Source organism: Phoenix dactylifera, chromosome 14, assembly GCF_009389715.1.
Source record: "Phoenix dactylifera cultivar Barhee BC4 chromosome 14, palm_55x_up_171113_PBpolish2nd_filt_p, whole genome shotgun sequence".
NCBI lineage: Eukaryota > Viridiplantae > Streptophyta > Magnoliopsida > Arecales > Arecaceae > Phoenix > Phoenix dactylifera.
The window spans coordinates 8,582,116-8,608,559 of record NC_052405.1 but is presented as its reverse complement, the minus strand read 5'-3'; the positions used below and the strand labels follow the sequence as shown (position 1 = coordinate 8,608,559).

General features: G+C 37.7%; 3 protein-coding genes and 1 non-coding gene across 6 annotated transcripts; all 4 read left to right on the top strand.

Moving 5' to 3' along the window:
* Positions 1-697: 697 nt before the first annotated feature.
* Positions 698-4,531, top strand: LOC103704879 (pentatricopeptide repeat-containing protein At3g13880). The gene is made up of 2 exons (XM_008788351.4): positions 698-2,615; positions 3,045-4,531. Exons 1-2 carry the CDS (start codon positions 892-894, stop codon positions 3,796-3,798), a joined length of 2,478 nt encoding a protein of 825 aa, XP_008786573.3. The 5' UTR covers positions 698-891; the 3' UTR covers positions 3,799-4,531.
* Positions 4,532-6,747: 2,216 nt separating this feature from the next.
* LOC103704834 (probable thiamine biosynthetic bifunctional enzyme, chloroplastic) lies at positions 6,748-14,015 on the top strand. 3 transcript variants are annotated; one of them, XM_008788297.3, is made up of 10 exons: positions 6,748-6,805; positions 6,885-7,163; positions 7,257-7,331; positions 9,195-9,270; positions 9,348-9,423; positions 9,578-9,712; positions 10,873-10,937; positions 11,075-11,202; positions 12,752-13,008; positions 13,256-14,015. In XM_008788297.3, the coding sequence occupies exons 1-10, from the start codon at positions 6,770-6,772 to the stop codon at positions 13,794-13,796; spliced, it is 1,668 nt and encodes a 555-aa protein (XP_008786519.2). In that variant the 5' UTR covers positions 6,748-6,769; the 3' UTR covers positions 13,797-14,015. The 3 variants fall into 3 exon arrangements, with proteins under 3 accessions (XP_008786519.2, XP_008786520.2, XP_017697680.2); XM_008788298.3 differs by having other exon boundaries at positions 6,750-6,766; XM_017842191.3 differs by having other exon boundaries at positions 6,766-6,805; positions 12,752-13,002.
* Positions 14,016-15,043: 1,028 nt separating this feature from the next.
* On the top strand, positions 15,044-25,211 carry LOC103704835 (protein ACTIVITY OF BC1 COMPLEX KINASE 1, chloroplastic). Its single transcript, XM_039133538.1, has 15 exons — positions 15,044-15,184; positions 16,016-16,401; positions 16,515-16,721; positions 17,076-17,165; positions 17,314-17,460; positions 17,956-18,120; positions 18,500-18,640; positions 18,868-19,047; positions 20,644-20,839; positions 22,321-22,448; positions 22,629-22,700; positions 23,014-23,126; positions 23,210-23,357; positions 24,651-24,720; positions 24,839-25,211. The coding sequence occupies exons 2-15, from the start codon at positions 16,063-16,065 to the stop codon at positions 24,901-24,903; spliced, it is 2,061 nt and encodes a 686-aa protein (XP_038989466.1). The 5' UTR covers positions 15,044-15,184; positions 16,016-16,062; the 3' UTR covers positions 24,904-25,211.
* A 1,097-nt stretch (positions 25,212-26,308) lies between these two features.
* Positions 26,309-26,381, top strand: TRNAA-UGC. The gene has a single exon. It is a non-coding gene; the product is annotated as a tRNA-Ala (tRNA).
* Positions 26,382-26,444: the final 63 nt, after the last annotated feature.

Below are 26,444 nucleotides of genomic sequence, written 5' to 3'. Positions count from 1 at the left end.
GCAAGTTCACTTGGAGCTTAAACCGATGCTGGCTTATCTTCTAGCTCGGCCATGAACTACCTGGACCAGCCAAGCCTAAACCCATTCTCATGACTTGTCTCTTTCTGAGTGGACTATCGTGCGAGATAGAGTTGTGCAGGCTTGTGTATTAACTGACCCCCGAATCATGGTTCAGGCTTTATCTGTACTCTAATTGAACGAGCCACTTAGTAGTAAAGCAGATCTAAAGTGTCCGTGAATTACTTGCCCAACAATGCAATCTAGATGTGGATTGAGTTGTGCTTAAACCATGATGGACATGGTATGCTATACTGGCTCGAATCGGATGGTATGAGGTATACCATATCAATTTGGTACTCGTATTCGATACGATCGATGCTAGTATGGTACCAATCTGATATTGGACGGTGAATCTTTATATATATATATATATATATATATATATATATATATATATATATATATATATATATAATTTTAGTATTCTAGTAATTTTTTTATATGGACTTAGATATACAAGGTACTCGGATATAGGACAGTAAAATCCTAAAATATCAGCCAAGACAATATCAAAATATGTCTGTTTTTTCTAATCAATTATTTTTTAAAAAATAAAATTTTAATTGCTAAATATTTCAAATAGATTTAAAATTATATAAATTTCTATTCGCTTATTATTTCATCTTCAAAAATACCGGCAAGATCCTTAATATCTGAATACTTCCTGCATAATTGCGGTTGTCACAAATTGTGAGCTAAAATAGGTTGGTACCAACAACCGGGTTCAAATTCTAATTCTCCTAAAGCCAAGTCCATCTCTGTGGTTTGTTTCTATTCCTTATATTTTGTAGCTCCCACACTTCTATCGTAATCAAAACTCCGTGAGGTCCAATGAGAACGCAGTGTTTTTTCCGGTATCTGATCGGCACCTCGGAGCGTGTCTCCTTCTCTAAAACTCCCAAATACTTCACCACCTTTCTTCATCCCCAACCCAATTTGGATCGCTCCATGGACACCGCGGCCTACACGCAACTCCTCCAGTCCGCCACAAGTTCCCAATCTCTTATCCACGGGAAGGAAGTGCATGCCCACATGATCAGAGCCCACTCCAAGCCCTGCCTTTTCCTCCAGAACAATCTTCTGAACATGTACTGCAAATGTGGCGACATGACAATTGCCCGCCAACTGTTCGATAGATTGCCTAAGAGAGATACTGTGTCATGGAATTCATTTATTTCTGGTTATATTCAAACGGGCCAGACTGATAGAGCCGTGAACGTGTTCATGGAAGCAAGAAATGCCAATGTTAAGATCGACCGGTTCACTTATGGTACCGTGTTAGGTATTTGTTCTCATTCCGGTGACTTGAAGTTGGGAAAGGTGATTCATGGGTTGGTTGTAGTTGGTGGATTTCATCAACATGCTTTCTTGACCAACTCGCTTATTGACATGTACTCCAAGTGCAGGAAGATTGATGAAGCGAGGCGTGTGTTTGATAATGCTGCCGAACTAGATGACGTTTCATGGAATTCATTGATTTCGGCTTATGTTCGGATTGGTTTGGCTGAAGATACATTAAGAATTTTTAGTCAGATGCACCAGTTAGGGATGAAGATGAATTCTTTCGCTCTTGGCAGTGTTCTAAAGTCTTGTTCGAGTTTAAAAATTTCGCAGGAAGTGGGTGAGATGATTCATGGGTGTGTAGTTAAAGTTGGGTTGGACTTTGATGTATTTGTTGGCAGTGCGATGATTGACTTGTATGCGAAGAGTGGTGCCTTGAATAGTGCAGTCAAGGTCTTTAAACTCATGCCTGATCCGAATGTTGTTGTGTTTAATGCTATGATTGCTGGCTTTTGCCGAATGGAAGTGGAAATTGAAAATGAGCTCACAAGTGACGCATTAGGGCTCTTTTCTGAAATGCAAAGGAGAGGAATGAAGCCCTCAAAGTTCACATTCTCGAGTGTGCTGAGAGCTTGCAACTTGGCCAATGCTTTTGAGTTTGGGAAACAAATCCACAGCCAAGTGCTTAAAAACAGTCTCCAGAGTGATGAGTTCATTGGAAGTGCACTCATTGACTTGTACTCCAACTCGGGTTCTATTGAAGAAGGATTTAGATGCTTCCACTCTGTCCCTAAGCAAGACATTGTTACTTGGACATCCATGATTTCGGGTTGTGTTCAGAATGAGCATTTTGAAAAGGCACTTAGATTGTTTCATGAATTATTGAGCATTGGAAGAAAACCTGATCAGTTCACTATATCAAGTGTCATGAGTGCTTGTGCAAATTTGGCTATGGTGAGATCTGGGGAGCAGATTCAGAGTTACGCCATAAAAGTTGGATTTGATAGGCTCACCATTTGTGGTAATTCAAGGATCTTCATGTATGCTAGGTCAGGGGATGTTGATGCTGCTGGGAAGACATTCCAGGAGATGGAGAATCGAGATGTCGTTTCCTGGTCTGCAATGATCTCAACGCATGCACAGCATGGTTGTGCAAGAGATGCTATGATGCTCTTCAAGGAGATGGAGGACTGCATGGTTGCACCAAACCATATCACTTTCCTCGGCGTTCTTACTGCTTGTAGCCATGGAGGACTGGTGGATGAGGGATTTAGGTAAATAATTTTTTCCTACCATGCCTTCTTGCACCGGTCATTATTCTTGTCAAGTGATTTATAGGACTTTCTATCTACTAGATAAAATTTTGAACCAAAATTCTATAACTTTTACACTCATACAATTATTTTCATTCATTTCTGATAAATATTCGTCCATAAAAAGAACGATCAATTTTACAAGGGAAATTGTTGTCACTCATGTGGAATCTATCAAGAAGATATGGTTAATTTGGAGAAATTTGCAATAGTTTCAGCTAATTGACAGGGATTTTTCTCCTGATAGAAGATAAAATTGGGGGAAACGATCTTTTATTTTTCAAGCATACCTCATTAATCTAACATTGAGCAAACACAGTGCTTAACTTTGCCACTTTCTACTCTCTCATTAGATTCTCATAGAGGTACATTTATTTTCTGTTATTGCAGGTTCTTTGAAAGCATGAAAAGAGACTATGGCTTGAATCCAAACGTGAAGCATTGTGCTTGCATTGTTGACCTTTTAGGTCGGGCTGGGAGGCTGGCTGATGCTGAAGATTTCATATTGAACTCAGGCTTCGACTATGACCCTGTTATGTGGAGGGCTTTGTTGGGCTCTTGCAGGATCCATAGGGACATAGAGAGAGGTGCATGTGTGGCAAAGCGGATAATGGAACTGGAGCCTGATGCCTCTGCATCATATGTGATTCTGTATAACATGTACTTGGATGCTGGAAGGCAGTCTTTGGCAACAAATATGAGAGATTTGATGAAAGAACGAGGAGTGAAGAAGGAACCTGGTCTTAGTTGGATTGAAATAGGGGCATCCATTCACTCGTTTGTTGCAGGTGACAAGTCCCATCCCTGGAGTCATGCAATATATGCAAGACTAGAGGAAATGCTATCAAAAGTAGACAAGATTGGTTATGCTAAGACTGAGACTTTGGGGTTCAATGACCCCAGTCCAGTAGAGAGCCAAAATTTAATGAATTGCCATAGTGAGAAGCTGGCGGTAGCACTGGGAATGATTGTTCTGCCAGAGGCAGCTCCAATACGAGTGATGAAGAACTTAAGGGTGTGTCAGGATTGCCATACAACAATGAAATTGTTCTCAGAGAGTGAAAGGAGGGAGATTGTCCTCAGAGATCCAATTCGCTTCCATCATTTTAGAGGTGGTTTGTGTTCTTGCAGGGACTACTGGTAATAAGAGCTGCCACAGTAAGTGCTTTTGCCAGTAAATCTCTGTTGTGCCATATGCTTTCATGGTGCTACCAGTTTGTTAAAGAACTTCGAGGATGTTCGAAGAACTTCTCCAAGGTTCTGTAAATGGACAAGTAGGAACTTGAGGGTGTTTATAGGTTCTCCCACAACAATGAAACAGTTTGCAAGAATGAAAGGAGGGAGATTGTTCTTGGAGGTCTGACTCAGTTTCACCATTTTAGAGGTGGTTTATGTTGTTGCAGGTACCACTGGTAATTGAATGTGCCACACCTGGACAATGTTAAACATGCCACATTCAGGAAGATTCTTAATTATATCTAGATTGTGCCAACTTCTTCAGACGTACTAAAAAAATTTAGAGGGATTTTATGCAGAATTGATGTCAGAAATGTTTATACTATGTACTGACAGTCTGATTCTTTTGCTCATGAAAGGAGCATCTGGATAAAAGCTCAACAGTGCCATTGGAGAGTATTTTAACAAAAAGGGAAATGCCCTAGGTTAGTTCTTGTTTGGAACGACTTACTGTACAATATCAAGGAGACTAAATAGCGGCTCTTACATTATACAAGCCACTCATAAGGAAGTCATTTAGTATTCGTTATTGGAGATTATTTATAAAGTGGATTCTTTTGTTGAGGAGGACCTAAATAAACAGATTTTGTACTATGTAGAGCTGTAAGGGAAATACTCTCTCAGTGGGCAATATTTGTTTGTTTTAGTTGCAAAAACCAGCTCTCTAGAGTTGTAACCTGTGACAATGAAAAGCTCCTGGAAGCATTTTTTCCCCCCATCTAAACTTGTTAATGCCTCCAAAACGAGCAAGAGAATTAGTATCTGTGATATGTTTACTGGTTATACGGCTTGTATTAATACACTTTTTTCCTTTCTATATTTTTGGAATCTTTGCGACCTTCATGTTCTCCATCCAATAGCACCTGAGATCTTCAGATATATTTTTTGTCTGCCTATCTAATTTGTTCTGTTTGTCTATATTTTTGATTCCTTATGAGCTTCATGATGGTGAAATTTTTTTGTACTTGTGAACTACATAGACAAATAATTAATGACTGAGCATCCTATGAGGAGATTCCCTTCAAAATAGCGAATAGCCTCTGTGCAATTCATGTTTGAGGATAAAGGGATATATACAAAGTTTACATTTTTTTCTTATTTATTTACTCTGACAAATTTTTCTTATGATCTATTCCTTATTTGTGTGCAGCTGATATTTTTATTTATTTTTCCATATTTGCTTACTCTCATATTTTTTGCCTTCCATCTAAGTAGATTATTTAAGATTCTTTTATTTGTTTAAATGTAGTAATTTTCAATTTTACCTTTTTAACTCTTGCAAAATGTTGGAGAGAGAGAAAAATCATTTTTCTTTGCTAAATTATAAGAATTAGGTTTGTTCCCCCTTTTTTTAACCAAGTTTTAATTTACCCTCATTTGTCCATAGCCAAGATTGTTGTTTTTTTTCCTGTTTGTTTACTACTATGATTGTAGTCAAATTTATTTTCCTTTTTCTATAACTGGGATTATAATTTTTTTATTTATATTTAGGATTGCACAGGTATTTTAGAAAAAAAATGAAAGAATATTTTTGATATAAAAATGACACATGAAATCTAGAGAAAATAATCTCCATTTTCAAATTATCATTTCTTCACATGATGTAGATAAAGGAATGCCAAAGTGGCTATTATATAAGTTTACTTGTCCGCATAATTGTTATCATATTTGCTCAAAAAATGTACAATATTCAAGAACATATTTTTTTATTTTTTTATTTTTAAGATAGAAGGGAGGGGAAAAAAAAGAAAGGGAAAGGTTTGATAGACAACCATGATGAAACAATATTTAAAGGTTGCACCTGGATACCTTGTTTACTTAGCAACCAAAGCTTCTGCATTTGAGTCCTAGATGGTGTATTTCTAAAAAATTGAATCTAAGTACTGATAATTCTGATAAGGCTCATGCTTTTCTTCTTGTTCTTCTTTTATTTATTTATTTATTTTTTATTGATACTAACCTGGATACAACAGCAGCTCAAACAGCTCTAGTGTGAGCCATTTCTCTCTTAATACTATAATTATTATAACTAGCAATAGGATTAGGATGGTGTATTTCTCTGAATTGCCGTTTTTCAACCAAAAAAAAAAGGAGGTTCCGGCGAGAGGTGATGAAGGTGCAAGTGGCGGAGGTGGTTCGCACGACAAGAAGAAGCGCAAGGCTCGAGAATTCACTCGGAGGATTCGAAAGAGGTGCTCCATTTTATTTCTGATTTCTTTGGTCCTGCTTCCCTAAAAGATTGTTGGGTTCGGGCCGAACCCGATTGCACCGAGCCACTGGACACTCCGAATTAGAGCGAGATTAAATACTAGCATTTTCATGCCCACGATGAATATATTGGTATAGGTGATAATATAAAAATTTTTATATATATTTATTTTAAATGGATACAGATATAAATTAAATATTATAAATATAAATATAAATACATTTTGTATAAATATAAATATGGATACAAATTGGATAATTAATTTTTTTCACAGAATAAAATATTATCAAATAGATAATAAATTAAATTAATAGTAATTTAATATTATCATTTATTTTCAATGAGTGATATATAAAATTAAATAGAATTACAAATGATATAAAATATGAATATATAGATTAGATAGTTGTCTATCTACATTCATATTTTTATAAATATAAATATAGATATGGCTATTAATCGAATGCTCAAATTTTTATCCATATCCAAATAGGCTCGGATATGAAAATAGGCTTTGTGGGATTGATTCTCACCCCTACTCTAAATTGGATCTGGATTTTTCTGAAGGTTAATGTTTTTTACCCGGATCCACATAAGACCCAAGTACCCAACCCGTTTAACTCGTCTCCGACTCGAGGGCAATCTCCCAAACACGAGACTCCCGTTGGTAATGGCCGCTGTCTTCCTCACGTTGCCGTCATCGCCGGTTCTCTCTCTTGGAAGAAAAAAAAAAACAATTTTAGCTCTCAGAGTCTAAGCTAACATATCTTTTTTCCTCTCTCCAGATTTTTCCGCCGACGGCCCGAGTTCACGCCGGCCGGAGAGGGGTCTTCGTCGCCAGAGCGAGCGCTAGGGCTCCCATGATCGCACCGATGTCGGAAGCCATGGACGCTGAGAACGGAGGGAGGGGACAGCGGAATATGCCGCACGTTCTTACGGTCGCCGGCTCGGACTCCGGCGCCGGCGCCGGAGTCCAGGCCGACATCAAGGCGTGCGGGGCGCTCGGGGTTTACTGCTCTTCGGTTATCACCGCCGTCACGGCGCAGAACACCGTCGGCGTTCAGGTCACAGTCCTCATTCTCTTTGGTTACCTCATTTGAATTAATTCTCCATAAGATTATAATTTTTTTAAAAAAGTTTATATTTTATAATGTCAGGGAGTTCATCCGGTTCCGGAGGAGTTCGTAGCAGAGCAGTTGCGATCAGTGCTTTCCGACATGGAAGTCGATATAGTAAGCTATAATGATTCAAGCTTGAAAATGTGATTTTTTTTTCCATATGAGCTATAGGTCTCATAGGTCAGTGCTTTATTTTGTGTGTTAGATGTCGGGCATGTCGAAAATGATATATTTGGGTTTTGAATTTACTTGTCTTTGGGATTTGTTATTGCTGGAGGACATAGATTTGTATTCTTGTCTGTCCGGCCATGGATTCTTACATGAACTATAGTCTCATAGATTACTCTTTTTACTCCCCCAGGGATTGTATGCATTGCCAGTGATGTTGTCGAAGACATTCTTGTTTTCCTCCACGATTTTATAAAAATCAACTTGGTCTTGTAGCGACATTCTATGTTATTTATGACATTTCTCAAGATTTTTCATGTTAAGACTTCTACAGACTAGTATCTGTAATTGCAAACTTAAAGGTCTTTTTTTTAAAGGAATGAAAGGCATTATTTGTCTGCTAGTTGTTATAATGCTCCTTTCTGGCTCCATTCTTGTAGTGTGAGAGGTAATTATGGTAAACCATTCCTTTTTTGCTTCTTCTTTTTAGTACTTGTTTTTCTTTTGCAAATGGGACTGAGCATGCGACATATAGTTTGACAACATTTGTCTACATGGCTACCTAGAGGACATTTGACATAAGTTTTGTAATTCGAGCTCGAGATGCGATTCTGTAGTCCATAACAAGGTACCAAGTGCTGTCCTGTGCTGGGCTATTATTGATGCCAAACTCTGGTCTACAAGACACCCGTTAATTTATTCTTAAATATTTTAATTAAGAAAAGGGTATTCTGGCACGGTATGGCTTGTTCCATGCTGATCAGTGGATGGCACACCTCCCAGGATGAGCGCTTAACTCCTTTGTGTATATTGCTGGACTATGCAGCCTTAAAATGAATAAATGGTCAATTGTTGAAGATTGATTTGTAAAAGCAACTTCAAAAATATGGAATTTTGGCTGTCAATGTGGTTGCTAGACTTTGTGTGACATAGCCCAGGTATTTCCAAATCTGCGTCTCTTTCTTTAAACTTGTGAATAAGGTCTGAGCATAAGCATATAACCTTTTGTATTAAGAATTTTGATGCAAGACGAACATAGATTGGTCAAATTTCTTGAAGATTGAACATAGGCAGGGAAACTTTAGGTCTCTAACTTCCTGAGATCTTAGTATGATTAAGTGGGTATCATGTAAGTGAGGATATGGGTGCAAAGTAGCGGTCTCTAGAAAGTTAGGAAGCAGGAACATCTAGCAAAGGTCTTCTTATCATAATATTAATCTATTTATATGGGAAGTGCTAATAAATATAACACCAAAGAATGATGAAAGTTTGATGTGATAGTTGTGCAATGATATATTGAAAAAATTGGCCCTGATGAGATTGTTTAGTAACAAAAGGTGCTGAGAGTTGATGAGGTGTGTTCCAAAGCTGATATATTGTTCCATTGTTATGCATAGAATTTTGGGCTGGTAGAGATGGTTGCAACTTGTGACTATGTCAACAAAAGAGAGAAGTAGCAATAACTCCTCAATGTGCCAAAATTATAGAAGAACGCCGTAGCACTTATCTCTAATACGGTCACCTTGAGAGCTTTTTGGCGAACCATATATGGACATAGTTTTTTGCATACTGTCTGATCACTCCGATCAGTTCAATATCATCTTTGGTAAGCTAGGTAGCTATTGAGCTTTCTGATCTCCATGTCTAAATTTTCTTCTCCTTTAATATTCTTGCACTTTTCTGCTGTCTTGGTTAAGCTATATTTATCTTCATCCTACTTTGTCTACTTAATCTATAAATGTCGATATTTTTCTTAAGGCTTTAGCACTTGTTTTGCGTTTAAACACAAATTTCATTTTAAATTCTCAGGTGAAGACAGGGATGCTTCCTTCGGTTGGAGTAGTTAAAGTTTTATGTGATAGTCTTAAAGAGTTCCCTGTTCGAGGTATGCAGTAATGTCCTAAACTCTTTGATTGTTCATGTGGAACTTTAATTGATATATCTATTACCTCCAAAGGGCAGCTTTAGTGGTGGACCCAGTTATGGTATCTACAAGTGGGGATATGCTTTCTGAACCATCTAACCTTGCTGGGTATCGGTACGGAATATGTACTTTTCCCTAGCTTATATGTTGATCGTACCTCTGCATTTACCAGAACAAATAGCTTTATTTAGATAAACTATCAATTCCTGTCTAGTGCACTTATCTGGGTAAGCATAACAAATTTTGCTCTATGGACTCTGTAATACAGGAACGAGCTTTTTGCGATGGCTGATATTGTTACCCCAAATTTGAAAGAAGCATCAGCTCTACTTGGGGGTGTGTCTCTGAGAACAGTGGCTGACATGTGTTCTGCAGCAAAATCCATACATAATTTAGGTCCTAGGTATGATCTGCAGATCCGTCAGAAGTTAATGTCAATTTTAAGCTTAGAATGCTGTTTAATATCCCCTGATTTCGAACTTTGTTTCTTTTTTCTGAAGAATAAATTAAACCTTTCATTCTCCTCTTTATCTCCATTCTCATGAGTGAATCCTTATATGAACCCATTCACTCACTAGCGGTGTCTGCAAGTTTATTTTTTAATGCATGCCTATAGGTGTATGCATATTTTTGGGTTGTTAAACTTCAGTTGGTGATAGAATTAAAACCATTATACAAATCTGGGTTCCATTTGTCTCTTCCAAGGATATTTGAACTGTTTTTCTTATACAATTTTGCTATTGTATTTTGGGGAGGTTTTTGGTATATGTCTTGAGCAGACCTTTCTTAGAATCATCAACCTGCCTTCTTTTCGCTGATGGCGAGCTTGGGCTCAATATATGTTGGCCTACTAGCTTGACCAGCACTCTCCTGGGCTGAATTGAAGTCATAATACATGGACATTTTCAAGTAAAATATGTTTAAAAGTTCTCTAATCTTTGTCATTGGATATTCCTCAAGTTCAAATTGATCATGTGGTCATGGTCAAAGCTGAGTGGTTAACTTAGATAACAAAATAGACCTCTTTGTCCTAGTTCTGTCCCTTGCCTTGTCTACTTGTTGGTAACCCTCTATTGGTTCTTCATGGAACTACCAATCAACAGATTAACCTGTATGCTATGTGGGTTGATTTGTTGATTTTTTCAATTTTCTTTCTAATAAGCATTGGATTTTCTCATAATTTCTGTCGAATTCATAGTACAACTATGTTTGCCTGTTATTTTCTTCCATTTCCTTGGTTTGTCATCACATGTTAGAAAAAGGGATTTCAAGTTTATGTGATGTAGCCTGAAATTTTAGTTTATATTGATGGAAGCTTCAGTAGATTTGTAGTAGGAAACTTTAACGACTTTTTCGTAATAAGATGTAAAGAACCCAATCATGATTGCCATTTTTTTTCTTTTTTGTTATTTCTCAATACATATAGCAATGAAGTGGCAAATAAAATTTTAACATCTTGTTTGTGCTACGTCTACTTAATATCTATCTTGAATCCTGGATAAAGCACATAAATAATCTCCTATTTTAATTTGGAAAATTCAGTGATGCCTCTGTGGTTTGCAGATATGTGCTTGTGAAGGGTGGGGATTTACCAGATTCGTCAGATGCCATTGATATATTCTTTGATGGTATGGTTTTTAATCCTATATTAGCATGCTCAGATCATCCCATATTTTTTGTCTGCTTCCTTTTATCTTAGCAGTTTGTCGCTTAGGATTGATTTTTATTTTTAAAACTCAATGTGTTTTCTGATTGGTTCCTCTAGGAGAAGAATGTCATGAGCTATATGGATCACGCATAAAGACTCGCAACACTCATGGAACTGGGTGCACTCTGGCTTCATGTATAGCAGCAGAGCTAGCAAAAGGTTCTCCAATGTTGCATGCTGTTCAGGTGATTTTCCAGCGCTGACAATTTTGTTTTCTAGATCTACTGGAGTTACAAAAGATAAAAAAACTGTTAGTGAAATTTCTTTTTAAGCATATCTTCAATAGCTTATCCCATGAGGCTGAGATGAAATGATTAAAATAATTGGTGTGAAACCAGACATGATTTTCCAGAGCAGATATTTGTGTCTTTTAGATTACATGGAGTTATGAAAGATAAGACAATGCAGGTGTTCTTTTTAAGCAGAGTTTTAGTGGTTCATCTTTAGGAGACTAAGATGAAATGTTAAAAATGGTCATAGTAGCTCATCTTTAGGAGACTTAATATGAAATGATTAAAATGGTCACGAAAGTATAAGTCTCTCAGGTGTGATGGCTATAAGTCTTGTAGGGGCTATTCATGGCCTTCTTACCCAGTGTTTCTGCGAAAGTATGTTTGAGGCACCTTAAAATGATAAATATTCAAGGTATTTGTCTTCCAAAAGAAGGGCGACAATTGCAAAGTAGACTTATTCACAAGCGAGGACTACCCGGCCCGCTCGAGCTCGATGCTTTTTGGGCAATCTTGGACCAAAGGTTTTGGGCCTGGCACCTGGGTCGAGCCTGGAAAATAGGCCCATTTAATAATGGGCCAATCTCGAGATTGGGGATTAAAGTTGGCCCAAGCTTGGCCCAGCTCAGCTCGAATTTGTTTAATTTTTTTGTGTTATTTATTTATATTTGATGTATTTGTAGATTTTATTGATAATTATTGTCGATATGTGAACTTAATGGGATAACAGACATATTTTATGTTGTTGGCAATATTTAATTATTCGTGTTTAGCATTTTTAAAGTACTTTAAGCAATTTTAGTATTTTTTTCAAAAAATAAAAAAAAAACAATCATGAAGCCCAAGGCTTGGCCTAAAGCCTGAGTAAGGCTGGGCTTGGGCTTGGAAGGTAGGTCCAAAGGCCGGGCCAGACTGGATGTTGCCCGGGCCCAAGTAAATTTTGTAGACGTGGGGCAAAGCCTAGCCCGAGCCTAGCCAGACTTAAGAACAGTTCTATTGTAAAGATAAGTGCTCTCTTTTCATTCTAAATGGTGATTGGTGTCCCCTCTTTACATCAAAGAAAAAAAGAAAGAAGAAGAGGAGGAGTAACCATAAGTGCAGTATTTCTGTGGTTTATGACTCCAAGAGCAGGAGATGATCTATTAGCAGAATTTCATTTGACCATATAGGGAATATCATGAAGTGTTATTGAGATGCTCTGTTGACTTGTGCTGTAGGTTAGAAATGGTCCGAGAGAGTGGAAGTTTTAGATATGGTTTGAAGGTTTGGAAACAAGGAGAGGAAACTGAAGCGGACTTGGACGGGGCATGCTTCCCAATCCAGTCTTGGCTCCATAAATCCAAATTCTATTAAATGGAATATTGATTGTGTGCACGTTTACTTTTGCATGTAATGCTCTCTTGTCTCCACTATTAAAAAGATCTTTCGAAAACTCCAATTCTGGCTACTTTTCTGAACTATGCAGATGAGCTTTTACCTATGTTTCTCTCTGTTGATTGTGCAGACAGCCAAGGCCTTTGTGGAGAGTGCTCTTAATTATAGCAAGGATATTGTCATTGGGAATGGACCTCAAGGGCCTTTTGATCACCTATTCAGGCTTAAGAGTCAGAACGACAATGTAGGCCTGAAACCACAATTTGATGCAAATGATCTGTTTTTGTATGCTGTCACTGATTCTGGAATGAACAACAAGTGGGATCGTTCGATTACAGATGCTGTTAAAGCTTCCATCGAAGGAGGTGCCACGATTATTCAGTTAAGGTTTGTTAAATTCCATTCTAGCTCAAATTTGCACAATATGATCATTTTCAAGAGATGGCCTCAGCAATGTCTTGTTTCAGAACAATCAATGTGCCTGTCCTTGTGTTTAGTTCTTTGTCACTTGGTAGTTAGTTTTTCTTTGGCTATCCAAGTTATTGTATTGGTGGGCAATGCTGATTTGCCATCCTTAATATCTTGTTGAAATAGAAACTAATATTAAAATAATAGAGATTTGCTTTTCTTTCAGAGAAAAGGATGCTGAAACACGAAATTTTGTGGAAGCAGCTATGGCGTGCATGGAAATTTGCCGGTCCCATGGTGTGCCGCTGCTGATCAATGATCGGGTCGATGTTGCCCTTGCTTGTGATGCTGATGGTGTGCATGTGGGACAGTCTGACATGCCAGCACGAGTTGTTCGCAAGTTATTAGGACCACGAAAGATCATTGGTGTCTCCTGCAAGACCCCAGCTCAAGCTGAACAGGCCTGGATCGATGGTGCTGACTACATTGGCTGTGGTGGTGTTTTTCCAACTACCACAAAGGAAAACAATCTTACTATCGGATTGGATGGCTTGAAGGCTGTTTGTTTGGCCTCCAAGTTGCCAGTGGTTGCAATTGGTGGTATCGGTCCCGGGAATGCTCATTCAGTGATGAAAATTGGTGCCCCGAATCTGAAAGGTGTTGCAGCAGTATCTTCTCTATTTGATCGTGCTTGTATTGTTAGCGAAGCCCAAAGGCTGAGGTCGGTCTTGATGGATGCATCATCAAGGGCAAGGTTATCAGTTTGAGCTCCTAGAAACACAGTTTATTTTTTCCATGGAAGAGGACTCAAGCTCTGTATGCTTCATCTTTTGACGAGTATTGCAAATAATACCTGGAATGACTCAACTTATAGGAATTGTTGGCGATCAGGTGGATGTGTGCTCTTTTACTATTTTTGTGGACATTTAGATGGCTAATTATGAAATGACATGGATAGGTGTAACATAGCTTTTGTTCTTTTAAAACTCAACAAGACTTGTATGCAAAGACTACCATTCTATTGTGTTTAGCAAACATGGGACGAGTATGGGATATTTATTGAGGGTATGTGTATCTTCCCCATCATGCCACTAGTTCTAGACATAAAAATAGAGAAGGAAATAATCCAGCAGCCTGACCAACCAGTTAGGAAATGAAGCTAAGATGTGGGACATAAATTTTCACAAAGAGGTGTGTTGGGGAGGGAGCGGACCCCGTACTGCTTGAGTGACGAAAAGGGCTGTGCCTTAGATGAAGGATGACTCTTTTTTCTTTAGAGGCGCCTTTTAAAAGGCAAAACCGTACGAATACCCCTCATGGTGCTGGATGCGTAGGCCAGAAAAAAATCCTCTCGTGGCGCTGGACGTATGTCTAGAGTCCAAAAGTGGATAATACCTTTGAGGAGAAACACAGTGATTTTTCATCCTCGGCCTCAACTAGGTGCATTGATCTAGTGGTTCAGTGATCTCCTCTTTATGAGGTTTGGATACTCTCGAGTGCGAGCAGTTCCTATGTATGAAGTTCAAGTGCTGCTCATGTATACATAATAATTACGAATTAAATCTTGGGTGCGGTACATGGAGGATGTTTTATTGCTGCGAAATGATCGTTTTGAGCTTGGATCTTCGAATGAAAATCCAATTTGGTAGCTTCGATAAGAAATCCAATTTGGTGCTCATTCAGGGGTCAGTGTCACCATCCATAGTCGCCATTCTTGTTCTGTTTGTCCTTTGGAGCAAAATTTCTAATCACCATACATCTCGCCCTGAAAAATATGGTAACAGCGTTGCACACGTGTAAACATGATGCTAGCTATATCTGTCGATGGATCTGATTTCATCCAAGCAGCCGAATCCGACATGGGTTGCCTCTTAATCTAGTAACTCGATTACGTCACGGATTGGGTTCGTTTTGGCAATAGAAATGGACCAAATTCTATCCGATCCGACAATGGCACGTCCCCCGTCCGCCACCCAATGAAGAGCCGTCTGCTAGTGGAATAGATGTTTGTCTTACTTGAAGCTATGAGCGCTACAATAGACAGACCATGAGACATTTGGGAAGTCGTTCGATAGTTACTTTGGCTCTCCCTCTCTCCCTCTCTCTCCCGTCCACCGCTGCGGGCCGGCCACCCGACGCCGCCGACGACTATCAGGTAGGTGCCCTTTCTCTCCTCTCTCTCTCTCTCTCTCTCTCTCTAGCTCTGATGCCATTTCTATAGATTTTTAGGACGTAATTCCATATAATTAAAGGCTTGATTCAACGATAGAGAGGTTACGCGGTTTGCCCCGGCAATCCGAGTGATTCTACTGATAGATATAGCAGTGAACTCCAACTCTAAGAATTTGGAGCTCCAAATTGCTGAATTCTTGTTGTCAGTGATCTATGAATGCCTTGGAGACCTGTGGGCAAGATTAGAGTTTTGAGAACATGTCGTCTCCAGATGTTGGCAATAAGCTTCCCGACTTTCTTTCGCAAAAAATTATAATGAAAATTGAATTACAAAAGAATAGCAAAGGAAATGGGGAAACCCCTTCTTTTTCAACAATAGTTTTGCACATTTCGATATGTAATGGGAAATAGAGATAAAAAGAATCTTCAAGAAGAAACAATATTGTGCTGTAGGTGCCTACGTGGGTACTTATGGTTTTTGTGTGTGTGTGTGTGTGTCTGAGAAAGAGAGAGGGGGGAGAGGGGGGTGGGGGGCACTCAAGGTTATATATGTAGGGAGTGGAATTTTTAAATTTCAGTATTCTTCTATTATTGTATTTTATAATTATTATTTATTCCAGTCTTATACGGAGGATTCTTGAAGGCTTTGCTTCATTTTTGAATGCCTACCCTCTCCTGATAATATCTTCTAATCTGCAATAAAAAGAGTTTGCTTCATTGAAAATCAACTATGCTTTCATATTTGTTGCGTCTTGAAGATTGCTGGCATTTTTATTTAATGTTTAATTAAGATTATTAGTTGCTTCTAACCCAGGTGTAGATCAGAGATATATATACAAGGAACTAAGATTGAGCAAATATATGGAGTTCTATACAACCTGTCTACCAAGTTCATCCAATGCATCACGCCATTTCTTGCCTGTGAGGGGCTGCCATGTATTTAAGTGCAGAAACAATATGAGCTATTGTGCTCATCCAAGATTAAGGCCCCCTGTACGGCGAAGCAAACAATTCCTGTCATTTCGGATCAAAAATGCTGCATCAACTAGTTCTGCACCTGCTTCTCAAAAGATGGCTCCATCATCAAGCAGGAATGGGAAAATAACAAAAAAGAGTTCGACGGAGAAGTTTAGTGCCATGGAGCAGCTTGATATTGAACGTGGCGTTTGTATACCATTCCGCAAATATACCCCAGAGACAGTATGCAAATAGCAATTAACCTTATCCACTCTCCTGTTATTGAATTCAGTTTTTTTATGAATGGTGCCGGACTGCCAGTGCTTGCTTTTGCTGAATCGTCTTCTGACTGCTAGGTCAGGAACAAGGTTTTGGAATCTAGAGGGGCTATATTATCTCTTATAGGTCGAGGGGTGGAGATAGTCTGGAACTTGGGTCTCTACTGGTCTGCCCTCACCTATGATTGCTTGGTTGGACGAGATGAGGAAGTAGTTCCTTACCGTGCTCGCCAGCTTCGAAACCTATTATGCAATTTGGGACCATCTTTTATTAAAGCTGGGCAGGTTATTATTTTTTTCATTTGTGTCCTATTTCTTTGAAAGAGGAGAAAGATCTCCATTAATAATGAATTAATGCTATAGGGGCCCAACCATGTAACCCCCCCACCCCCACCCCCAAAAAAAACCAAGAAGAAAAAAGGCTCCATGGCATACAGCATAAGGGGAATGATGCAAACAGGGTCAGTGCAGGACAACAGCAGAGTTGTGGTATCAAGCACCAATCCTCTTGTGCCACATGGCAGTGGAGCTTCTTCTTTTTGCCTTATTTAGTTATTCCTTTGTACCAAGGTTGAGCCCTAAGGCATTTTTCTTGATAATATCCTCCATCTCAGCAGCTGACATGTTGCAACTTTTTAGGTTCTGGCAAATAGACCGGATATAATCCGCGAAGATTATATGAATGAGCTCTGCATTCTCCAAGATGATGTCCCCCCTTTTCCTAATCAGGTAGGTAGTGTTTCTGAATTCTGAATTTTAGCAGCACTAGCAAATTTTTCAACTATTTTCTTGGTGATGATATTTCGTACTGAAGCACAGCAATTCTTCATATGGTGGAATTAAACCTTCTTTTAAAAATCATTTTTTGGATATACAGGAAGCCTTTGCCATAATTGAAGAGGAGTTGGGGCAACCTCTTGAAAAGGTATTCAGCAGAATCTCATCCAAGACAATAGCAGCTGCAAGTTTGGGCCAAGTTTACCGGGCCACTTTAAGGGAGACAAGGGAAGATGTTGCCATAAAGGTTGTGAATGTACCCTATGGTTACATTTCCATTAGATTGTCATCGTTATAATCTCAGTCAGCAATATCTTTCATTGTTCGATTGCAATTTAAGATCTCGTTGAAATGCATCTTTTGGGTTTGCTTCATACAGAACCTAACTGCCCTATCAAGATAACATGCAAACATGAAGCATTATTTGATATTTTTTACATGTATTGATATGAAAAACTAACCTTAGGAAAGTTCTTACAGATTTTAATGTGATCAAACTTTTTCTCCTGATGTAATATAACTTGGCATGAATGCTGGAAGCTGTTGATGCTATTTTATAGTCTTTAAGTTCTTGGCTTTGGAAATCTATCATGCTACTCATTTTGCTTTCCTTAATATACAGACATGTATGTTGGTGTCACCTTTTCTTCTATTGCTTCAATACTTAGTTTTGAATCCTATAAAACAAATTAATTTTGATTTTTCGTTTCTGATTTTTTGTGCTAACTACAATTAAATGCAGGTACAAAGACCTGGGATAGAACCAATAATCTATCGTGATCTTTTTCTGTTCCGAACGCTGGCTTCCTTTTTGAATGGTATCAGTCTGCAGAAACTGGGTTGCAATGCAGAGCTTATTGTAGATGAATTTGGTGAAAAACTTCTGGAAGAACTTGACTACACTCTTGTAAGTCTGTTCAATCCTTAGTCTGCTGCGGTTACTTATTTTTAATGTTTAGTGCTTGCTATCACAAACAATGATGACTAGCTAGAGATAGAACTTTTTTCTTATGAGAAAAATTAAAAATTACATTTGCACTAAATGCATTTGATTCGTGCTTTACATGAGCAGCTGCTTCCATAGCAACCATTATATATTCAGTAATATTGTTGTCTTCATTTCGGGAAAAATATATTTATCTGCCTGCGACAATTTTGTATGCACATAATGATGGAGTTCAATAATTTTTCTTTTAATTATAGGCATCATATTCAGATAATTTTATTCAGAGAAAAGCATGATTTATTGCCGTCTTTCATTTTTCTTTCCAAAATAATATCTGCAGGAAGCTCGGAATATGGAGGACTTCTTGGAGAATTTTAAGAACGATCCAACCGTCAAGATTCCACGAGCTTATAAGCAGCTTTCTGGTCCACGTGTTTTAGTAATGGAGTGGATTGATGGTATTCGGTGCACTGACCCAGAGGTTAGAATGCCACGATATATTGCTGCATCCTTTTAACTTTTCTGTATCATTTGTTTGAACTCAACCTTTAAGTCATGATGTTATTGTTTTAGCTTATTCTCTTGTTAGAGAAGTCAAACATAACATATGAATCTATAACGAAATTTGTTCTGGTGCATGCTTGCTATTTTATTATATTCTGGAGTATACACAGTGAAACTTACTTATTTCGTCTTCATGTAACACAGGCCATCAGAGAAGCAGGCATTGATGTAAATGGGTTTTTGACAGTTGGGGTGAGTGCTGCACTGCGGCAGCTGCTAGAATTTGGGTTATTTCATGGAGATCCACATCCTGGAAATATTTTTGCTATGCGTGATGGTCGTATTGCTTATGTAGACTTTGGAAATGTGGCTGTGCTTAGTCAGGTGAATTAAGAGCTAAAGCATTCTTATCAGGGATTTATTATTATTATTTGGTTGGCTAATTCATCAAGTATTCCCAGATTTTCTTGTATGAAAGTGTTAATTCTTGAATGCATTCGATATGGTTTCAGAACCTGCAAACTATCTGGACTGCAAAGTAGCATTTCAATCTTTCCACCACTTTTTTGTGTATTCAAGTTAGTGATATTTGTTGATGATGTATGACATGTTTGCAGCCATATTATCAATTAACACATCTACCAATGGTCAGTGCAAGTTGTCCTTTCTTGTGGTGTAGTAATAAGAAAACTGGAGTATATTGTTTTAGCAGGGATTCATCCTTATCAACCAATGTTGCACGGTTGGTATGGTATGTGAAACATATATCCTTGCATTATATTGTGTCTAGCATAGAATGTGTGGAGCATTTGGGTGTCATAATTGCACAACTACCTGAGTTGGGGTTCGGTGGCTTGTCGGGCAAATGTAATTTTAGTTTATATTGGGAAGAGTTGACATAAAATCTGACATGTAAGCAGGGTGAGGGGTGTATTAATAGTCTCAACAAGAGTAGGAGAATGATCATTCTTCATTTCGTGGTATTCTAGGTATTGAGTTTTTCTTGGTGTATATGGACAATAATAAAATTGTTAGACTAGTGGAGTTTCTAAGTTCTAGATCATATTTGTAAGCCTAGCACTTGAACAATTTTGCAATAAACAAGTAGTGCTTGATTTGAAGTTATGGCAAGAAGGATTTGGTTAAGTATCCAAATAGCCAAAACAAATCTCATATGCAATGCTTATATACTTAATATGTAATCATTATGAAGAACATTTATGCATGTGGTAGACTTCTCTATAAGATTATAATTAATATCTACTTTAACAAATCATTGGATATATCTCATGATATGTATAAATGCTGATAATGCATTGGAAATACAATCAAAGTCCACAATCTCGGTATTGGATACCATATTAATATGGTACTAGTTCGGTATGGTAGGGTCAATATGGTATAGCGTGCACCTGAGACAGTTTCTGATCCTTTTTCTCACTTTTTGTCACGGTACCATCCAAAACTGGGCGGTACAGGTTGGTATAGTATGGCACATACCTCAGTTTTGAGCAGTACCTGGCGGTATGATGGCTCATATACCAAACCAAATCTTAGTACCATATCGATACCTTACCAGTATAGTACGTATGGTCTGTACAACAGCCTTGACCGCAATGATACCTTGGTTACTGATTGCAACATTTGTATCTAGAACAAGGTCCTATGAAGGTTAACTGTATGAACATACAACACAATCTAAAGCAACATGATAATTACCTCCATGCATGCCTACCATGGAGAATGGGAGCCATCTGTATATATTTGGAATTAAAATCAAGAAATAACTTGTCTGCATTTTTGGGAATCTCATGCACAGTTGGTGTAAGATACGATGCTATTTCAGACTTAAATGAATTCTATTCTGTTGCTTACTTCCAATAACTAACTTTTCCTGAGCAAATATTTGGTTAGACCTGCTCCTTTATGCTCATCTATTTTGCGGAAGATCTCGCTGTTTATTCAATTTTTTGGTTTCAGCAAAATAAACAAATTCTGATTGATGCTATCGTCCATGCTGTAAATGAGGACTATGTTGAGATGGCGAATGACTTCACCAGGCTTGGCTTCCTTGCTAGTGGTACAGATGTCTCTCCCATTATTCCTGCTTTAGAGGCAATCTGGCAAAACTCAGCTGGGAAAGGATTGGCTGACTTCAATTTTCGGATTGTCACTGGTAGAGCCTGCTGATTCTACTCCTTTTCTCATTTTCTCGACTTTCTTCGACTTGATGCTTTTATTGGAGAATATTGTGCATTTAGCCAAATTATATTCTTTATGATTGCCCAATAAACAAAGTTGTAACTGTGCTTCTTCCTTGCCGGTTGAGCATTGAAATTCCTCAGGTGTCTTTTTTCATGGCCATTAATTTACAGACAAGGGCAAGCGGATTTTTTTTTTTATTTACATTATATTTCTAAAATATGTAGACACATTTCAAACATATCAGATTGGCTGAAAACTGCTATTAGAAATGAGAAGTTGCTAATCAAACTTCTGATTGTAAAATAGGTTTGATACTATGGGCCTGTTTGACTACTCAAATAGGTTATCCCTAGGATTAACCTAATATAGGCAGCCATGAGGAAGGTAAGCAGTGTAGAGAATAAGATTTATGTTATTAGGCCACTCAAGGAATGAACATGCCCAAAAAACAGGGATACTGCAAATCACCTTTTAAAACGGAAGCATAATCCCTATTTTTTTTGGGATATTATGACTGTGGCTTCCCTGTGTACGTCAGTTTGTCCGTTCCTAGCCAGGATGACTCTCTTCAAGTCGGTTGTTTTACCTGCTGAATAGCTTTTTGCTGGCATCCAGACAGGCCCTATATTTGGATGGCCTTTTTCTTTTGTGTGAGCAAGCTCCTTTGTTAAAGTCACTTTCATTTTGCATGTTTTATACATTTTGATGAAAGACTTGCTTGTTACAAGTCAAGAAGCTAAAAAAGCTCTAGAGATGACAAGACAAAAGAATATTCAACATATGATTCCTCTTGATAAAATGATATCTGAAAGTTATACTAGTATTCACTGACTATGAAGCAAATATGTTATTATCTTACACCCTCCTTTAATCTAGTTGGGCAAACTATGATTAATTTTCATTAAAAATACATGACATTTTGCAGAGGGATAGGAGCCATCGAACTAGGTGCCCATGCAAAGCCATGTTACCTTTTTATACATTACAAGGCACTGCAGCTATTTTAAATTTATTCATGTGTTGTGAGTTCATCCTTTGTTCCTCTTAGTGTTGGCATCTTGGACAATATAGTATGTGATAATCAAAATCCGTATGCGTGAATGGCATGGTGACAATTAGATGATAATGGTCATTTTCAACCATCAGATCAGTCCAATGGTGTTTCCCCAAACATTAACAGGTAGACTTGAAAGGATATATAATGAAAATAATACTTTCATGGTGATGTTGTTCTCATGGATCATGTTTGCATGTCTTGCTACCTAATGGATCCAGATTATACATTTAGTTATGGTTGCTTAACTGGGCTATAATATTTACACTATCATGTTCATGGGCTTGTTGGATGATAATGTATTTTTTTGGTTAGAGCAAGAATGCAAAAAAAGATACTAATCATATCTTGAGTAAGGTTTTTTTTTTTTTATCATGTATTTGACAAACATATTGCAGGAAAGTTCAATCAGCTTGTCTACAATTACCCTATCCGTATCCCAGAGAGGTTTTCGCTTGTTATTCGTTCTTTGTTGACCCAAGAAGGCATCTGTTTCACGCTGCAGCCAGATTTTAAGTTTCTTGAGGTATCCTTCACTTGCACTTTTGCTTATCTCCAACTGGGTGTTTTTAAAAAAGAAGATAAATTGCTATTATTGATAGTTTAAATTTGGTTAGTAAGTCTTGATGATCTTATTTTTTACAGTTTTTTTAATTTAAAATTATTTTTGTCTTTGGAGATGTTTCATGGTGGTAAATAATTCCAGGTTGCATATCCTTATGTAGCAAAGCGCCTATTGACAGACCCGAACCCTGCTCTCCGTGAACGCCTCATTCAGGTTAATTGCATGTGAATTTTTTCTCCTTTTAATTTATTCCTACTTTTGTATTTGCACATTATGATGCCAATATTCTGTTTTAAGATAAAATAGTTTTGCTTTTATCTTGACTCTTGCTTTGACCATTTCTACTGCTTGAAGTCCTGTTTAGTTTCAGAAAGCTGCAAGGTGTTAGTTTGTTTATGATTTTCACATAAGCAAATCATAAAAGCAGAGCTTGATGTATTAAAATAAAATGACACAAGAGAGGGTGTGAATCCCTAGACACGACTCTTATGGAGACTTTTTTTATTTTATTGCATTTAAGTTACAGGTTCTATTTAAAGACGGAGTATTCCAGTGGAAACGGCTTGAAAATCTCATAGTTCTTGCGAAGGAAAATGTGGCTAAAATGAACCAGAATCCTGCATTGCAAGTGACAAACAAGTCTGTGACATGAACTTCTCGTCATGTTTGCTGTTTCATTTTGACTAGGTACCTCACAACCTTACTGCTAACCTTTCCTCCAGGCAAAATTCAAGGAATTGGCAAGTTGAAAAGAAATTGGACCTCACAGAAACTATAAAGGATGGAGCACGTATGTTCCTGATTGATGCTGGGATCCGAAGACAACTTATCATGGCTCTAACTGAAGACTCCAAGCTTCACATTCAAGAGGTTTGAGTTATCTTTAGCTAGGAACCTTAAAGAGCTTAACTTTATCATCTAGAAATCAAAATAAAACAGAATAGTGAAACTTCTATTATGTGCTTGAAGAGTATAACATGAGTTAGAATAAGATAGAGAAGGAAATACAAATTCTCCATTTTGGAATTAAATTACAACAACATTCAGTAATCAAGCTACAAAGTTCACTATGAAGCCATATGCAAAGACATGTGACTATTATAACGAGCAATCCTAGTTACTCTGATAATGCATAGACGGCAAAATGGTACTTTCAGCAATAATATCTTTTAAATGGGACACCAAATACTACCGCACAATCTCCCTCAGCTTCTATGCTTGTCCTCTTTATACTCTTCATTTGGCTTGTATTACCAATCCAGCCACAACTTGCTAGCAACTAGTTAGGTCTATTTTTGATGTTGGGATCCAATTAATAAAACAACAATGATTTTCAAGTCTTTTCTGATCAATATAAATCTGGGGTACATAGCACTACTCTAAGTAAAAGGCTCCACAAATAATTTGATTAGGTTATCTGGCTTTACTGTCTAGTTGACATGAATTCTTTTATGAATTATGTTGGCATTATTGGCCTGCTGTCACAATCTTGTGTGATAATTCAAGGAACGCCCTTAGTAATTTGATAAGTGGAAAACTGTGTTTATCTTTAATGTTTATACAAGAAAATTGATGGATTTTGGCATTATCTAAGATTGGACAGGCTACATTTCTCCCCCTTTTAGATTAGGATATTCAGGTGCTAGTCCTCCAAAAGTAGGACTTAAAAACATCCAGCACCTTTGGAGCCTCTATGGTATTTGGCACCTTAAACCCTTCATTTGGCTGAATTCCTGGTACAATCAAGAATTAGATAGTGGATGACGTGCTCGCTGTTTGTTGGTTGCTATTGGTCAGTCTAATTTAAAGATCACACGGATACTTCTATAAGTGATTGTATGAGAAAACTAAAAAACTCCTATCCTTCTTCAAAACCTTTTTATTTCTTTGGTACAATTGATTCAAGACCCTTGACTTCCTGAAACAGGAAGAAGCTACCAGGGATGATTAAATCAAATCCTAACTGCAGTTTTACTAGAAATCTGATCATAAATCCACTTCAAATCTTTATATTGGATGCATATGGCAGCTGTTGATCTTGGTGATCAAGCTGCATCATCTGTTCTATTCTTGATTCAAGGAGATCATGCCATAGATTCTAAAGCTATTTCATTTAACTAAAGTTGCTGGATTTAGTGAAATGTGTTTGGTTTCTTTTTGTAGCTTGTAGATGTATATCGATTAGTCGAAGAAGATGTAGATATGCCTGCAGTCGCTTTCGAGGTCTTGCGAGGTGACATATCAACTACTTCACCTTTTTTTCAGTCCTTTCCAACTCAAGTCGCACTCCATTATCCAAACTATGTGGCTTACCCTTTGAAATGCCTTTGCCCTCGGTTACTGTTGTGCAGACTTGCCTTCTGTCACACGTGATTTCATGCTCTTATGGAGTGAGGCGGTCCTGTCAGATCGGTGACGAGCATCGCAGTTCTTGGCGCACGTAGGACCTGGTCATGGCCTCATTTTTGGAGCTCAACTCTGCGGCGGAATCATCTATTCTTTTCATCTAATTGCAATTCTCGCCTCTCTCATGCATAATGTTTTGTTATTCTGTATAATATATTATAATTCCTCCCTTTCTGTGTATATACATCCTCTTTGAAAGCATCAATCTAGATACATCTGCTACTTGCAATATCTGTCTGTAACTTGGAACTGATTTATACAATACAAAATACATGTGGAATCTATGAGTGACACCTATGATTCTATAGCTTACAAGAACACTTTATGTGGAACATTATATGGCAAATGATGCTCTCAGAATTCTTGCTTTTCTTCAAGTTCTCAATCGGAGTTCATCTCAAAACAGAAGAGGTGCAGTTCTATCCATTTGGTCTCATTGGCATGCATTTAGTTTTGAATGGTACCAGCTCTTGCTTCATGGGTAACAGGTAAGGATTTGATTATGGTTTGTCTCAGTTCTTGAGAGGTGATATTGGTATAGGCTAGAAGATAAGGATCAGCCCTTCATCATCATCATCAAAAAAAAAAAAAAAACAAAAAAACAAAAAAGCAAAAACAAAAACAAGGGATCAAGTCTTGATATATCTTTTCTTCCACACTAAACCTCCATTACGCCATCTCTTCTAGTAGTCTAAAAAGTTTGTTTTCCTACAAACACTCGTTTGGTTGATGGAAAGAATTTTTTCTTATTAGAATATTTTTTTTGGAAAGTTGATTTATGAGAATATGATACATAAGAAAATCGTTTGGCATATTTGATCGACTATGAAAAAGCGGTATATTTCAGAGTGCTTTACGTGTGGTTGATCATCTAGAAAGTTATATTAAATATCTATTATATTTTTAATAAAGATAAGGACTTTATCCATACATTTTGATGGCTTACGGATAGTTTTAGAAAAAAATATCACAACTTTCAAAAAAGTAGCCTTTTCATGTCACTTACGAATTTTTTCTTTCCAATGAAATATGGTAATCTTATTTCCATGAGAATACTACTTTTCTATCTTTTTTTTATTTAAAAACTTCAACTAAACAAGAGATTTTTCTTCACTCTCTCATTGCGAACCAAACTTATGTTAAATTTTTTTTTTATTTATAGCTGCACTTCACATACAATTGCTCTCTGCAAGTAGTATTTTGGAAAATGATCTCTATACGATGCAAGCGAGCGTATGGGAAAACTAATACATCTATTACGCTCTACAAGTCGTTATTTCTACTACAAGCACGGTGTTTCTCTAATTCAAGTAATTAGTCACACGTGCTGATCACCGCACGCTCCGTAATGCCACGTCGTTGAGACTTTAAAAGTATATGGAACAAAAGAATTCGGTAAACAACGTTAAAATGTTGGGGATGTAGCTCAAATGGTAGAGCGCTCGCTTTGCATGCGAGAGGCACGGGGTTCGATCCCCCGCATCTCCATTTTAATTTTTTTGTTTTTGAAATATGTTTTTGGCTCCCGGTCCGCGTACAACGCACGCCGCA